We start from the raw sequence: 17,708 nt of genomic DNA, 5'->3' as shown, positions 1-17,708 counted from the left end.
TCTGACTATAGATGTTGGTTAGCTTGCCTTTTTTTTTTTTTTTTTTCATCTAGCAGGTGTTCTAAGATAAGTTTGTTTTTAGTAAATAGTATTCTGATCTTAATGCCATTTGGACTATGTTCTGACTTCTCTTTTAAATATAGTATATTTAACAACTCAGTTCAATTATGAAGTTAATTGGATGTTTGATTTTTTTTTTTCTTTCTGTTAGTATCTTTGACTAGGAATGATCTCAAATAATTAAATCTGTTGATTAGTTACAATTAAAGTAAATGCCAAAAGTAACTCTCCAACTTTTAAGTGAATGATCTGAAGCATGTCAATCCTGTTTAAAAACTCTAGACTCATAGAGTAGTTGAGTTTTCACAAGTCTTCTTGTCCAGGCCCTTCACATTATAGAGAAAGACACTGAAGATGGTTAGACAAAAACACTGAAGATGGTCAGTTCATTCTTACACTTGGTACATTTTGCCCTTAAGTCATCCTGGTGGATAGAGACTTCCTTAATCAAGTATTATCCATGCCATATTCTATACTAAGTTCATGTTACAGGCAGAGTAGTAAGTTTACAATACTTACCTTATTGTTGCAGTTCTCTAGTGCAAAATTCTGAGGTGCAGATGCTAAAGATACTCATAATTCTTTTATAGAAAATAATGTCTTTATTTATAGGATCCTGTTTTGTTCATGTGTGCACTAAAGTAAGTTGGCCTTATGCCTAGGAATAACAACTCAGATTTCTACTAAGTGTTGTCAACAGCATCATTGTTTCATTTCCCTCACTATTGTTAGATATAAATATATATAGCTTAATCAGCTTCTGGAGAAGGGCATGGCAATCCACTCCAGTATTCTTGCCTGGAGAATCCCCATGGACAGAGAAGCCTGGCGGGCTACAGTCCATGGGGTTGCAAAGAGTCGGACACGACTGAGTGACTAGGCACAATCAGCTTCTGGTTACTTTATAGTACAGGTTCTTGTCAAACAATTAAATCACTTCATAATCGGACATTTGATAAAGGCTTGCAAGGACATTTTTACTTATTAAATCCTTCAAGTTCACTTCCTTTAATAAATCAAAAAACATCTTAAAACAAAGTATCAGGACTTCCCTGGTGGTGTAGTGGCTAAGATTCCACCCTCCCGATGCACGGGGCCTGGGTTCAATCCCTGGTGGGGGAACTAGATCCCACATGCTTCAACTAAGACCCAAGACAGCCAAATAAACAAATATATATATTTTTTTAAGGTATCTGTTAACACATTATCTCAGTATGGAATAGAAATTCGTAACTTCAATTATGGCTTAAGTTTATTCTAAGCCTTTGAAGAGTTTTTAAATAAGAAGTACATATTACTTTTGCCAGTACTTTAATTTTGGTAATTTAAAATATTTTCTCCTACCCACTGACTCTAGTTCAAGGACCTATATAATAAATTCCTTCTTGAGTGTAATGCAAAAAAAAAAAAAAGTTTATTTGAAGAAATTTTTTTGTTTGTCCTTATTGCCAATATGCCTGAAGTTACATCAAGTGGCAGTTTATTAAAAAAAAGATTATCTGTGATATCTGGTACATCTGTTTATTCCTGGACCCAATTAAAAAGTAGTATTTTAAATGGTCAAAAAATAATAGAAATTAAATTGACATTGAAAAATTAATTACAAAAATTACAAAATTATAAAAATCACTTAAAAATAGAATGTTCACTATTTAAATTATAATTATTATGTATTTTTTACTTAACACATTGTAAGAGCCAGTACTTTAGTTTTTAAAAATGGACTATGGCTTTTGAAAAATAAAACTGACGTTATTTGCTTTAAAAACATGTATGGGAATTTCTTTTTAGGAGAACCCCCAATCAAACGAAACTTGTTAAATGAATTTGACAGGACAATAGAAAATCAAGGAAAATCCTTAAAGGCTTCAAAAAGCACTCCAGATGGTAAAATATGCTTTTTAATGTGTATCTTTTCTCCTTCTCTAATTACTGTACTTAATATTCTTAAAGTTGTTTTTCTCACCTCTTTTGGGTATATGGATAATTGGGCAAGACTTTACAGTGTGGTTTATTAAAACTTCTGTCTTGCTATCATGCTTTATTTGTTATGTGAGCTTTTCCTTCATACTACCAGGTATAATGTAGAGGTTTTTCCATAATTGAGAAATGTGAAATGATACTCAAATAAGGAGTTTTAAAATAAAAAGCTGGATTCTACAATTCAGTTGATTTCATAATATTTACCAGACTCGATTATTTAATTGGAGATTGAAAAATAGTGACTTTAAAATTCTGTTATTTTTTTATACATTTATTAGCTGGGATTCTTCAGCAAGGAAGGGCTTTCCCTTAACAACTGGGGATTATCTATATAGTTCTTCCTAAAAAGGCAGGATAAATATTGAATTCTTTCTCTTCACTCACCCAATTTTCAGAGTAAAGAGTAGTTGGTATAATAATCACTACTAAGAGTAGTAAAGGAATTTTTTTCTTTCTCTTTTAGATACAGTTGATTTCTTAGATTCTTATTTATAATGTGGATATAAAGTTTAAAAGAACACTATAAATAATGTATTTCTTTACAAAAGGTAACATTCTTTTTGATGCTCACATCATTTCAAATTTGTAAGTAGTGACCTCTTCAAGTATTTCTTAAGAGTTTTTGTTTTTAATATGCTTTAATTAACCTTTGAACACTTTCTTGCTTTGTATTATCACAGAAAGATTTCTAGGAAGTCATTGTAATTCTTCACCCCAGTTCTAGAGTCCTTAGAATTTCCAGAGATCCTTTCAGTGGTTAATACTTTTTAAAAAACAAGATTTGAGTGCTAACTACACTCAGAGCTGCTGGTGTTATTATTTTTTTAAATGCTGTATTCTTGGTTCTAATAACATTAACATATTTACTTATTTGTTTTATTATCCAGCCAAGATTCTCAAATTTTTTGCTCTCAAAATTTCTTTATACTCTTAAAAATTACTGACGATCCTCAAGAGCATTTGATTATGTGGATTATTTCAATTTCTATTTATCATAGTCAACATTAAAATTGAAAAATTTTAGTATTTATAAATATTAAATATTATACTTAAGTCATTTTGAGAGTATTAGTTCAGAGTTATGTAGCTCTTCCAACATTGATACATTATACAATCTTAAACAACTACTTTTGTTAATGTCACCACTGATCTAATCTAAAAATGTAGTATTAGGAAATTGTCAAGGTAACAACCAGATATAAGCATTCTAAAATTGTCATTTTGCTTAAAAGCTTGAACTTTACAATAGTTTGTTTCGCAGCAAATACTCACTTGTTTTTTTGTAGTGATGAACTTATTTCATTCATTTTTGAAGAAGTATTTGCTGAATACCCAACTCTGAATAAATCGTTTGTTGGTTATGCTTTCAAGTAAAAATGGAATTCTTTGGGGGAAAGTTGATTAGTGCAGTTCACATAAAGTGCATTTCCTTTAGACAATTATCACACTAAAGTATGCAGCAGGACATACCAGCAATGCCAGTGTCAACACAGTGAGAAAGATATATATAACTACTACTACTACTTATTATTAATCACAATTATTATTAAGGTTGTTTGACAGCTTGGATCCCCTCTAAGGATTGTGGGTACTCCCTTCCAGTGTTCCATGGATCACTCTGAGAATCACCGTCTTATAGTATATGTATAATAGCTTCAAGTTTACAGTACCACTGTTACTATTCATAAACTACTAATGGAGATTTAAGTTTTCTTTGCAGGTTTTGTCCTAAGAACATATATCATAAGGAATGTATAGTTAAAGTTCTCTATTTAGATGTCACTCAGAAGAATTTTTGTGGTTAACAATTCGATAATTGGGTTAGATTAATTAGTTTCACTTTGTTTTCAATTTTAAGATTTGCCTTTTTAAATTTTATATTTGAATAAATAGAATGTTTATGTAGTTCATTCATCAAAACTATAGAAATATTTACTCAGAGAAGTCTTATTTCCATCACTGTCTCCTCCATATTGTTCACCAACTTCCTCACTTCCTGCTTATTATATTGGTAACTATTTTTAATGGTTTTTGGTCTATCCTTTTAGGGCTTCTTTTTGTAAAAATAAGTAAATATGTGTGTATATATATATATATATTCTCATTACTTTTCTTTCTCACTCAAAAGATATCAGTGTGCACAGGGTTTTGTACCTTCTTTGTTGTTCAGTTCGAATTTATCTGGAGATCATGCGTAAATGAGCATTGAGAGATCTTCCTTGTTCTGTCTTGTGACTATGTAGTATTTGATCACATGGCGGTATCAGCGTATTCTGGTTTATTCAACCAGTCCTCTCCCTACTAATAGACTAGTGGAAGGTTTAAGAATCACAAGTTACCTATTGAAAATGAATAATATCTACAGGTTAGCTTGTCAACCTTCATAAAACTAAAGATTTATATTTTCATTGGCAATTCACTAATGCCTTCAAGTTCTGATTAATATCAGCTGACTAAATTTATACTGATTTCATATATATGTTTGCACTGTGCGTTATTTGGTATTAATCATTATCAATTTGAGAACCAAATTTTTTGATAGTTATGAACTAAACATTCATTATGTGCATTGAAAAAATTTAAATGTATAATTTTCTCAAATTTTTGTTAGTTACAGTAATGTATAATGAACAGACATAGGAAATAAAATCTCATTAGATTTTCATTAATATATAATATAAAATGTATTCATTAATACATAATTGAAATATATATTTTTAGGCGCAATGAAAGATAGAAGGTTGTTTATGCATCACATTTCTTTAGAGCCAGTTACCTGTGGACCCTCTTGGTAAGACATGTTTAATTTTTTTTAATTCTACTAATATAGTGTAGTTAAAGTGTGGGTTTTTAAAATATATTTCTAGATATACTGGCTCTAACATACGGTGAAGACTTTAACACTTCCCTTTTTTGTGAGCCTGCATCAGGATTAAGTAATTCTGTACTCTGGTAGTACTTGATACTGCTACACATATTATTATCTCATCTTTAATAACTTTGTAGACATATAGATTTTACTTCAATTTTATGGATAAGGTACTAAAGTTCAGCAGGATATGGAAATTACTCAAAACCAATTAATAAAGGTGGCATATCCTTGGTAGCTCAGCTGGTAAAGAATCCGCCTGCGATGCAGGAAACCCTGGTTCAATTCCTGGGTCTGGAAGATCTCCTGGAGAAGGGATAGACTACCCACTCCAGTATTCATGGGCTTCCCTGGTGGCTCAGATGGTAAAGAATCTGCCTGCAATGAAGGAGAGCTGGGTTAGATCCCCAGGTTGGGAAAGCCACCTGGAGAAAGGCATGGCAACCCACTCCAGTATTCTTGCCAGGAGAATCCCCAGGGAGAGAGGAGCCTGGCTGGCTATAATCCATGGGGTCGCAAAGAGTTGAACATGACTGAGTGACTAAGCACACACATACATCTCAATTATATTAATAAAAGTGAAAGAAAAATGAAAGATGACATATATTAAAAATATACTTTTATCTCTCTTCCCTCTCAAAACCATACTAGTTACAACAGAATTTTTTAAATGTATTAGTCTGCAAGTACAGTGTTGTTTCAGAAGAAACAACAAATTTTAAAAAAATTAATATTCTTTTTAATATTTATTTTATTTATTTATATATTTATTTGGTTGCACTGGGTCTTAATTGCAGCATGCAAACTCTTAGTTGTGGCATGTGGGATATAGTTCCCTGACCAGGACCAGGGATTGAACCCATGCCTTCTGCATTGGGAGCACAGAGTCTTAGCCACTGGAGCACGAGGAAAATCCTGAAATAAAAAAACTTATGAAGCTAAAATCATGAATGACTTAGAAAGACATAGAAATCTAAAGCCTAACATTAGAACAGGCAGAGAAGCTACCCAGTTTGCCCTAAAGAACCTGAAAAAGACAAATTGGCAGCAACATATACTTCTGAAGGTGAAGTAGAAAATAGGAAGATTAGTTGAAAATCCATGTAAGATTTTCCCCTCCCCCACTGCAGGCAGGCAAAAAAATCCCTCTTCTACCAAAAGACCAGAAGGTCGTTCTCTGGAGAAGATGAATTGGAGAGATTCTGAATTGGGCATGGGACTGCGGGAAGGCTCTGAAAACAGAGATTAAGTAAAAATCTGGATTTCAAGTGGTGAGAACCCCTAGCCTGGTTCCCACACTTGGCTCCCAAATGCTGGCAGCTGGGCCTCTAGGCAAAAGACTGAATGATTCTTTTTCTGGGTCTTAGGACCAGCCCAATAGAAAAGGCTACTGATAGTCGCAGGTATTGAAATTAAACTGCGTTGCCAGACAGTGAAGCCAACAATTGACAAGCTCACCAGCACACAGCTTCCAGTCAGCTATTCAGTGCTTCACTCTTAAGTGAGAACAGAAAATCAAAAATCACTCATCACTGGAAGAAAGCTCCTGTGAGAGATAGTATCCAAAGTAAAGGGAAGGCAAAAAAGGAGCTTAGGGAAAACAGACCATGCAAAAAGAAGAAAACTTCAAAAGTCCAACTGGATTGCTTGCCTTAGAGCCAGGCATGACAAGAATTATTGTCCTATAAATACTAAAATGAATATAACAAAGTGATGTGAAAACATAGAAAAATTGGCAGCTAATTATGTGACAAAAGCTTAATAGGGAAAGTACTTCAGATGGAATGTAAAGAATGCTGGTTAAACAGGTCATTGCAAATCTGGATGCAGTAAGAAGCTGTGTGACTTTCATCATGGGATTTGTCAGGCATGGGGGTGGGGTGAGGATAGGGAGGAAACAAAGAAATGGGGAGAGTCAGACTAAAAAGGACTTCGCTTGTAGCTCAGTCGGTAAAGAATCTGCCTGCAGTACAGGAGACCCGGATTCGATCCCTGGGTTGGGAAGATCCTCTGGAGAAGGAAATGGCAACCCACCCCAGTATCCTTGCCTGGAAAATCTCATGGACAGAGGAGCCTGGTGGGTTGCAGTCCATGGGGTCGCAGAGAGTCAGGCATGACTGAGCGACTAACACTTAAGACTAAAAAGGAAAGCTTCCTGGATATCATTTCTGACAAATCAAAACCTGGACAGGCAATAGTTTGTCTTTGGATGTTTCTGAGAAGTGACACAACCAGATGTATGTTTTAGAATTAGATCAGAGAGAAACTACTGCAAGGAGATTAGTAAGGAAGTAAAGGCATTTATTGTCTTCCCAGGTGACTCAATGATAGAGAATCCACCTGCCAGTGCAGGAGACCCAGGTTCGATCCCTGGGTCAAGAAGATCCCCTGGAGGAGAGCATGGCAACCTACTTCAGTTGCCATGGACAGTCCTGGAGAATGCCTGGAGAATCTCATAGACAAAGGAGCCAGGCAGACTACAGTCCATGCAGTCACAAGAGTCAGACATGACTTAGCAACTAAAGAACAACAAAGGCTTCGTTTAGTTAGTACGTGTGGTAGAGTAGAGATTGAGTGGAAGATAGATTCCCCATATGGCCAGATAGTCATTAACAGAGAGTGGCAAAATATGTCCCAAGTAGATTCAAATAGATGTCTTGATTATAGAAGCTGCAAAGCAGACTCCTCATTTTCACAATAGTCTTCATATTTAAAAACAATAGACTAAAAGAAATCAATGAAAGTAACTTTTGGAGCAGGTTTATTCATTCCTGTGCATTTGATCACATCTAGATCATCTATTCAAGGAAACAAGTCCAGCAATTGTCACCTCTCCCTCCTGCATTGATAATTTTTCATTCCTACTGGACTAGTCCCATCAGTGTGAAAGTCGCTCAGTCATGTCTGACTCTTTGCAACCCCATGGACTATAGAGTCCATGGAATTCTCCAGGCCAGAATACTGGAGTGGGTAGCCTTTCCCTTCTCCAGGGGATCTTTCCAACTCAGGGATCGAGCCCAGGTCTCTCGCATTGCAGGCAGATTCTTTACCAGCTGAGCCACAAGGGAAGCCCAAGAATACTGGAGTGCATAGCGTATCCCTTCTCCAGGGGATCTTCCCGACCCAGGAATTGAACCAGGGTCTCCCCAGTTCTCTGTATTGCAGGCAGATTCTTTACCAACTGAGCTATCAGGGAAGCCCATCAGTATAGGTAGTTGCTATAAATCTCCCATCTTGAAAAGATTTTCTTGACTCCTCTTATCCTACCAGTCCATTTCCATGCCCCACTTAAAGCACATCTCATTAGAATTGTCTCAACTCAGCTTCTCTACTTAATCTCTTCCCTTTTTCTCCCGAACCCATCTCAGTCTTTTATCACCACCCACTACCACCCCTCATCAAGATTACCAGTGAAGTCTACATTGTCCCCCATCCTGTGTTAACCTGTCAGTGGCATTGACACAGTTAATCACTCCTGCTTTCTTAACACTTTATTCTGGCTTCTGGGCCATCTCTCTTGCTTCTCCTCCTGTCCCACTGGCTATCTTTCTTACTTTCCTTTGCTAGTTCTTCCCCCAGCCACTAAGTATTAAATTACCCCATGGTTCAGCTCCAGATGGCTTCTCTTCCTGCCCTTCCCCACTACTGTCTCATCTGCTCTCATGACTTTTTGTATACCATCTTTTTGGTGATAACTCCAAAATTCATATCTTTAAGCCAGATTTCTTCTAAAAACAATATATTCATTCATTCAGCTACTTGCTTGACATTTTTATTTGGGTGACTTGTAGCCATCATAAACTTAACATCTCCAAAGCTGATGTCCTATCCTATAAATGTAAAAGTCTAACAAGTCTGCTTTCAAAATATACCCGAAATCCAATCACTTCTCACCCCTTCCACCCTTAACACCTGGTTCAAGTCATCATAAAACTGCCTGGATTATTTCAATAGATTTGGTCTCCATGCTTCTGACTTTGCCTCCTCCCTCCTCCCTAGACACAGTGAATTTTCAGCAAAGCAGCTGGCAGGGTCCTTTTTAAAGTATTGATATGACAGATTATGTCATTTCTGGACTCAAAAACTGTTCCATGACTTCATCTCAGAATACAAGCTGGAATTCTTTGCCGTGCTACCCAGGTTCTCTGTGATCTGGCCTTGTTGCTCCCTCTCCAGTCTCACCTGCTGACTTCCCCTTGAACTCTGCTCCAGGCACATGTGTGTCCAGCCTAGCATGCGGTGTCCGCTCTGCCTCCAACAGCCTCCTCCCAAGCCCCTACATGTCTTTCTCTCACCTCTTCTAGGTCTCTCTACAAATGTCACCTCATCAGTGTATAAAATATCATTTATTTATTTCTCCTGGACACTTTCTGTCCCCCTTATCATGCTTTAATTTTCTCCATAGCGTATTATACCAGCTGACATTTGTTTGTTTCCTTCCACTAGAATGTAAATGATTTTGTTTGGTTTGTCACTATATCCTACAGCCAAAATACTGCCTGGCATGTAGTGGAACACATTATTTGCTGGCTAGATGAATGGATAACTAAATAAATTCTAGGGTAACTTCAAGTTCCAAGGGTTTAGGGTTGGGTGAAAGAAAGTATGAGGTTTTCAACAAAGTATGGAGGAAGAACTTCTATGCTTGGGAAGGTAATTAGTTTTAGTTTTGGACAGGCTGAGTTTGAGATGAGTGTGCAACATCAAGGTAGGGATGTCTGATACTTGATGCAGTTCACAGTGTAGGAATAACATCCGGGGAATGTCAAACAAAGATTAATGTTTTTGTTGTTAGATAGATGGTGATTTAAGCAATGTAACTGATTCACATCACCCAGGCAAAGTGTCCACAGAATAAATCCAACTTTAGAGGCAGGAATGTTTTTAAGAGAAAGAAGAAGAAAAAAAAAAAAAACACTTTAAAAAAGACAGAAGGAAAAAGAGGGAAAATCGTGGTGTAAATGTTGGTGCTGAGAATTTTAAAAAGGAAGTTTTCAAAACTGTCAGGGGTCAAGCTGAATGTATTTACACATGAAGTTTTATTTATTTTGGCTTCGGGAGATCATTAGCACCTTTATTGAAAACAATTTCTACAGAATAATGGGGGAAATGAGAGTTCAATGAGTAGAAAGTGAAGAAGTAAAAACATCTAGTTTAGATTACCTGTAGAAGAAGGTTGACCACGAGGGATAGGTAACAGTATTACCTTGAAGTGGGGAGATAAGGCTGAGAAAAAAGTCAAGGGTGGGCAAGACTTTCTGAGTGAAAAAGGTGTAACAGATGATGAATGAGAAGGGAAGGATATGGAATGATCATTGCAAGAGTGAGACTCCCAAGGTTGAGATACGAAATGGGGCCAGGAGTATATAGGTGAAGGGATTACCATGAGATGAGAACGGGTAGAGAGATGTCTGGTGAAGGAGGTAAGTGAGGAGCTGTGATTGAACTGGAGGAGAGACTCTTCTCTGTTATTTGCAGGTGATAAAGTCAGGCTGGGAGTTGGTGTGAGAGAGACAGACTTGCAGAGTGTGGTATTCTTTTGGAGAGCAACCATGATGAAATGCAAAACGGTTATCAGAATAGGATTGCCATGTAGCAGTTGAGGGTCTCAAAAAAAAAAAAAATATTCAGAAACATTTATACATTTACTGGTGAATAAACTTAAATATTTTCTCCCTGTTGTAGCATAACTACGGAACGTCAAGAAATACAGACCCCAAATTTCACTGCACCTGGTCAAGAATTTTTATCTAAGTCTCACTTTTATGAACACCTGACTTTGGGAAAGTCTTCAAGCAATTTATCAATTTCAGGGCAGCCACTTTGCAAGGTTCCTGACCCAAGGAATGAGAAAAGGAGACACTCGATAACTATAGGCAAACCCATGAAAGTCTTTGTCCCACCTTTTAAAACTAAATCACACATTCACAGAGATGAGCAGTTTGTTGGCAAGAATACTAATTTGGAGGAAAACAAACAACAAAAAAACATAGATGAGCATGGCTCTGGTGACAGTGAAAACAATGTTAACAACTGTGAAATTCATCAAACAACTATACTTTTCACCAAGGGTGAAGAAGAACCTTTAGGTATTGTGTAACAATTTGTGTTGACATATTTTTGCCTTTCAGTTATTTATTTCTTATATTAAATAATGCCTTGAGAGGATTTTTCCCACTTTCATTGTGATTACTAATTTTAAAATCTTTTGTAATGCCAGGTCCAAAGCTTAAATTATTCTAATGTTTTTTTCCAAAGGTAACTACTTGTAGATGTTTTTGTTTAAAAAAAAAAAAAACAGTTTTAGACATACAATCTAGGACTGCTATTATTGGATTATATTTTTACCAGGCTGCTAATTTTCTCCCAAATTCAAAATAAAAACAATCTATTTCTGTTCTTCTATACGTTTTTTTAAGTAGAAACTTTTTTCATCCCTTAAGATTTAAAGTTAGAGCAAATTGATACGATTTTATAAAACAAGGGTTGTACTTTTAAAATTTTATATTCAACTTAAGTTTTTGCTGTTTGTTCTTTAATAGATTCAATTACAAATCTTCAGAATGCCAGAGATATACAGGATATGCGAATTAGAAAGAAACAAAGGCAATGTATTTTTCCACAGCCTGGCAGTCTGTATCTTGCAAAAACATCCACTATGCCTAGAATCCCTCTCAGAGAGGCAGTAGAAGGCCGAATTCCCTCTGCGTGTTCTCACAAACAGGTATGCCTTTGTCTACAGTGCTAATAACTCTTACAGCAATGTGTTGTTTTATTAACTGGCATCTCCAAATTGTTTTGTTTAAAGAACAAATTGGGGCAATGGACGAGTAAAATCATGTCCTAATCGGCCTACCTTGGCAGCCTCCTTCCTGTCTGCTGCTTTATTCCACCAGAGTGATCTGTACTTTAAAGTTACTGCTTCTCTTCCCCCTTCAAAATGTATTCATTTAGTACTATAAGTGCTTTCAGCTAGGTGTTAGAGGAAGTGTGAATAACTCATAACCCTGAACCTGCTAAGAGCCATTTACAGTTTTAAAAGAGATTCTTACTAAGCCAGCTCTATCTAGTTAGAATTTGGAGCAATGAAGAGATGAGAGTCTGGGCCCTTTCTAAGTTTTTTAACTTAAGAGGTTTTCTAAAACATTAGGTTACTTTTTTATCCCCACAACGACTTTCTACCACACATTGCGCTGGAAGCAGGTACCCCAAGGGAATGAGAAAGGTGCTGCAGACTCTTGAGGGTCATTTATATTACACAAAAATTTTTTAGCTTCTAGTAAGCAAGTTATGTATTTTTATAGTGAATGTTTTCATATTTAAATGAAAAACTTTGGGTAAATTCAGTTTTGGCTTGTTATAATTGTTTTTTTCTGTGAAACATGTTCTTTTGTTTGATGATTTTTTACTCATTTTCAGAATTTTCTATCATTTATTTTGTCCAGCTATATATGTATGGTGTTTCTAAACACTGTGTAAAAATTAACAGCAAAAATGCAGAGGCTTTTCAGTTTCACACTCAGGATTATTTTGGTAAGGAAAGTTTATGGACTGGAAAGGGAATACAGTTGGCTGATGGTGGATGGCTCATACCCTCCAATGATGGAAAGGCTGGAAAAGAAGAATTTTATAGGTACTCTCTGCAAAGAGAAATTTTATATTATATATTCCATCATCTCTCTCTTTCTTACGAGTCCCTTTTTCATCTTTCTTTCTCTCTCTCGAACTTAAAAACTTGACTAGAAATCAAAAAGCTTATACAATGAATCATTTTAAGCACTTTGTGGTTCAGTTGATATTCTGTTGAAATCTTTTGAAAAATGAATTTTGGTTTGTCTTAGGATTTACTGAATTGGTTCTGCTTAAATTAGGATATTATTCTTATTGCTTATACAAAATAAAGACTGATAAGAAAAATTAAGTATGGGTTGGCCTTCTCGTAAAACCACACACACAGACACGCTTCCGTGCATATTCTCTTTCATTGTGTATTTCAGTAAATATATGAATACTAAAATTAGAAATACTTAAATATCAGTAATACCAAATAACTAGAGAACCCCAGTGGCCCTAAAACTTCAACCAACAGTTTAGAAACTGTTTATCCTCTTAGGATTCTAATGTTTATACAAACAGAATTTAAAGTGCTATCAGGGAAGGTATTTATTACCTAATGCCAGTGACAAGCAATGGGAAACTTTCTCTAGCACCCTTATTTTTGAGATCTAGGTTTATCTTTCCAAAATTTACAGCTTTGGAAAAGTGGTAAAGCATCTTTTCTCTAAATTTTTCTTGTTTTTAGAGTATTTTAAAACAGGAATGTATTTACATCTTGGCATTTGCCCCATATGTCAAATATTGATTCTAGTTGGAAAAGTAATAGTTGTATCACTTAATTGTATTAAGAAGACCACATAGTTTAGAGGTTAATAGTGATTATTTTGTAATCAAGTGGGCATGGTTCAAAAATCTTTGAGTGTTGAAGCTCAAGCTTTTTTTAAAAAAAAAAAGAAAGTGAAAGTTTATTGAAGCAAGAAGAGTCTCTCAGAGATAGTTAGGTAAAGAGCGGCTGCCTCTTTATCTGCTTGCCTTTTTATCAGTTCGCAGATATTTACTGAAGACCTACTATACCCAGATACTGCTCATATCTTGGGTACTAGGGTTAGCAAAACAAAAAAATCTTTGCCCTAGTAAGTCATATATTCTAGTGGAGGGGTTTGAGACAAGGAAGGAAAATTTTTGAAAGGACTAAGTAACTCATATAGTATATTAAAAAGTGGTAAGTACTTTGAAGATAAAACTAGCAAAGTGGGGTAGAGAGAATTGAGTGAGGAGAGGTACAACTTTTTAAACAGAGTAAGAAGGCAACATGTAAGGGTACCAGTTCCAATGGTTGGTAGACCAGAGGGTGAATGTTTATGGATGTTCTCTTAATTACTTCTAGTCACATTAGTACTGAGAGTGAGAATGGGAAAGGCAGAGGGGTTGTAGATTTGAGCAGAAAGGAGTAGATATTAAGAGAACCAGGACTAGAGAAGGAAATTCTTGGGTGATTTCTAAAAACAATCTCTTTAATAAGAAATATATAATCTAAAATATAATTATTTTAAATGTCTTATTTTTCAGTTGAAACAAGTGTATTGAATAATATGTGAAATTTTCATTAGCATATTTTGATACATGTCAAATCATTTTCTAAAGTTAAATTGCTTATTGATTATATATAAAAAACTTATTGATTATTATATTGATTATTATAAAAAACTTATTGAATGATCTTATACAATTTAGTTTTTGTGCAAAGAATAGTTGGGGCTATTGAACTCAGTATCATCTTATGTGGTTTTTATTATTTATTCTCCCTTTATTTGTTCAGAGCTCTGTGTGACACCCCAGGTGTGGATCCAAAGCTTATTTCTAGAGTTTGGGTCTATAATCATTATAGATGGATTATATGGAAACTAGCAGCTATGGAATTTGCCTTTCCTAAGAAATTTGCTAATAGATGCCTGAACCCAGAAAGGGTACTTCTTCAACTAAAATACAGGCAAGTTTAAAGCATCCTATTATGTAATCCTGTATTGTGGTATGGGTCAGACTTGTAAGCCACCTGTGACTGTCCATCATAAAGGATGACTAGCCAGTTGTCATGATAGTTGCTACCCCACTTGCATAGCATAGTTCTCATGTTACCCTCCAGCCCCATTTAAGATCAATTGCACATTTATATACCTCTTGCTTCCCTTTTGTCCTCCCCTCTTCTCAAACTCTTGGCACGTGAGAATATGAATTTGACAAGTAAAGCATTATTGCATTTGGGGAAGATTAATATTTAACTCATTTTAGCAGTATAAAACTTAATATAATGCCAACTATCTTTGAAATTCTCTTTGGTCTTGGTATTTCTTCAGTAAAGGTTATTTAATTTTTATTCTCAATTTTTCAGTGACTTTTTTCTTACAGTGAAATTCTAGACTCACAATTCCTAAAATAATGCATTTTTCTATTTCTTTTTAGATATGATGTGGAAATTGATAGAAGCAAAAGATCAGCGATAAAAAAGATAATGGAAAGGGATGACACAGCTGCAAAAACACTTGTTCTCTGTGTTTCTGAAATAATTTCATTAAGCACAGATATATCTGAACCTTCTAGCAATAAGACTAGCAGTGTGGATACCACAAAGGTGGCCGTTGTCCAACTTACAGATGGATGGTATGCTATTAAGGCCCAGGTGGACCCTCCCCTCTCAGCTCTCCTAAAGAACGGTAGACTGACTGTGGGTCAGAAGATCGTAATTCACGGAGCAGAGCTGGTGGGCTCTCCTGATGCCTGTACACCTCTTGAAGCCCCAGAATCTCTTATGTTAAAGGTAAGTTAAATACATGCACACTCTTGGTAAAAATCAGGCACTGATTCAGTTAAATTCTAGAGAGGCTTTACATTTACATTTTAAATTTACTTATGCCTATTATGTTTCAGTTTTTGAAAAATGTACTGATACTCTATGTGTAAGTGGCAGGTTAAATAGTTAACCTCAGATAGTTAAATATTTTGGGGGGAAAGCCAGAGATATTTATTGAGCTAAAACAGTGTGGGTTGCAGTTAAAGAATAGGAGTAAATTTGCATCAGATGCTTGATTTTTATACTTGGAGCTCTTGCCACCATGTTGTCCTCATAATATTGCTCAACTTCCACCCTGGTGACTAGGCCAGATCTCTGTTTCAGTGTGATTAGAACATCAAGTCTCAGTGATTCTTGAATATATAATACTAAAGTACACTTTTCATCTCTATGTATATTTAAACCTAGGTAACAGGACTTTGTCAGTGTTGAATAGTCTACAATATTGCTATCAGAAATGATTGCAATGTTGCACATTCAGATTCACTTATGAAATAACCTTGTAAAGAATTTACTTCTGTTATATTTTGAATCACTATTTCAGGAAAGCATTTTAATAAATTAATCATTTTTAAGTTAAAGAGATAATTTGTCATTAACTTGGGCTTCAATTCAGCATACAATATACTATGATTTACATTTCCTTTCTTTACAACTTACTGCTTTCCCTGGAGTTATTAAATGTCTTGTCTTGTTTTTCTTAATTTTCTTTTATCCTTATTACCAACTCATTTCCACACAAGAGCCACATAAAAATCATCTCACTATGTTAAAATACCTTTATCAGTTTCATTTCTTTTTCCTGAAGATTCCTCGGATTTCTCCATATTCCTGCTCAGTTCCCAATTGGTTATTGTCCATGTATGTGGCACAGTTACCATTCTTGAGATTATTTTCACCTCTTTCTGTGTTAGAAGCCCCATAGCCTGGATTTCGTATCTTTCTAGATTTGTTCCCTGGTTTTAAGGCAGACAACTACCATAGGCTTCTTGAGAAAGGAAACATGCAGTAATTTTTTATCTTATTACAAAGTTAACTGAATACAGAATTTGAGGTTGAAATAATTCCTTCAGAATTTTGAAGACATTTCTTCTGTTACCTTGCTTCTAGTACAGTTTCTGCTAAGTTCAGTGTTGGTCTTTCTTATTCCCAGCCCTTCACTATGGATCTGTCCCTAAGACATTTTTAGACTGCCTGTCTCCATGATTCTGAAGTTGCACAGTGAGATCAACCCTAAAAGAAGGAAAATTATGAAATCTGAAGTAGAAGTGAATATATATTTCACTAATAAATCAATTTGTTAATTTGTCTAGATTTCTGCTAATAGCACTCGACCTGCTTGCTGGTATGCCAAACTTGGATTCTCCCCTGATCCCAGACCTCTTCCTCTTCCCTTGTCATCACTCTTCAGCGATGGAGGAAATGTTGGTTGCGTTGATATAATTATTCAGAGAGCATACCCTATACAGGTATGATATATTCTTGAAACTTACTCTGTATTTCTTCTTTTGCATGCTCAGTCATGTCCGACTCTGTGATCCCAAGGACCAGAGCCCACTAGGCTCCTGTATCCATGGGAGTATTTCTTCCCATAGAGACGATTAATTTGAATGATCCCTCCCTACCATATGTTTCTGTTTGACACATTATTAACAGTGGATGGAGAAGACATCAACTGGATTATACATATTTCGCAATGAAAGAGAAGAAGAAAAGGAAGCAACAAAATATGCAGAAGCTCAGCAAAAGAAGCTGGAAGCCCTGTTCACTAAAATTCAAGCAGAATTTGAAGACCATGAAGGTAAAATGAGTTGTGTTTACAAGATCTTTTTTTCATATGAAAATAAAGTTTTAGAAGCTTCTAATTGGGTTAATTGTTTCATTTTGAGTAATAGATTTTTTTTTTCTGATTCTGAATCTGAATTTTTTGATTTAAAAAAAAAATTACATAGATACACAGATAAGCATTGAATTGGCCCCAAAATATCAGATCTTTATTCACCACAGTTTTTAGAACCTCACAAATTGCCTTAGGCAATTAAACATTATAGACCTACAGCACTTTTCAGAAGTCTTAATTAAACTCCCCCTTGAGCTTTAGTAACTAGAGTATTTGTGGCATCGATTTTTGGTATTAGAGAAAGGAAAACAAGGGAAAGAACTATCAGATTATTCTCCCCAAACCATTTGTCATTTTCTGTCCTCTGTGTCTTTATCTGTGTTACAGAACTTGCATTTTTGCTCTTGTAGTTGTTAATTTTTATGTTTTTATACCTGGAGCTTGAGCTTGTTTTCCCCAGTGGCATCAATTTGAATAATAAAAATCATAGTGTTTTATGCTTAAAAGACATGAAATTTTACTTTCTTATCTACCTTTTTTATTGTGGAAAA

General features: G+C 35.4%; 1 protein-coding gene and 1 long non-coding RNA gene across 2 annotated transcripts in view; one reads left to right on the top strand and one right to left on the bottom strand.

Moving 5' to 3' along the window:
• BRCA2 (BRCA2 DNA repair associated) overlaps positions 1-17,708 on the top strand; it is a 52,548-nt gene that overhangs the window by 20,831 nt on the left and 14,009 nt on the right. Inside the window, exons 12-20 of the mRNA XM_002691807.6 lie at positions 1,852-1,947; positions 4,765-4,834; positions 10,598-11,001; positions 11,455-11,636; positions 12,358-12,545; positions 14,289-14,459; positions 14,930-15,284; positions 16,631-16,786; positions 16,974-17,118. Of these exons, the coding sequence (XP_002691853.1) occupies positions 1,852-1,947; positions 4,765-4,834; positions 10,598-11,001; positions 11,455-11,636; positions 12,358-12,545; positions 14,289-14,459; positions 14,930-15,284; positions 16,631-16,786; positions 16,974-17,118 (1,767 nt within the window). The remainder of the gene's footprint in view (positions 1-1,851; positions 1,948-4,764; positions 4,835-10,597; positions 11,002-11,454; positions 11,637-12,357; positions 12,546-14,288; positions 14,460-14,929; positions 15,285-16,630; positions 16,787-16,973; positions 17,119-17,708) is intronic.
• Positions 1-17,708, bottom strand: part of LOC132346706 (uncharacterized) — a 30,797-nt gene that overhangs the window by 5,396 nt on the left and 7,693 nt on the right. The gene's annotated exons all lie outside the window — the stretch shown is intronic.

This window comes from Bos taurus, chromosome 12 (assembly GCF_002263795.3).
Source record: "Bos taurus isolate L1 Dominette 01449 registration number 42190680 breed Hereford chromosome 12, ARS-UCD2.0, whole genome shotgun sequence".
Classification (NCBI taxonomy): domain Eukaryota; kingdom Metazoa; phylum Chordata; class Mammalia; order Artiodactyla; family Bovidae; genus Bos; species Bos taurus.
Note: the sequence above shows the minus strand (reverse complement) of the source record. Positions and strands in the feature narration are given on the sequence as shown.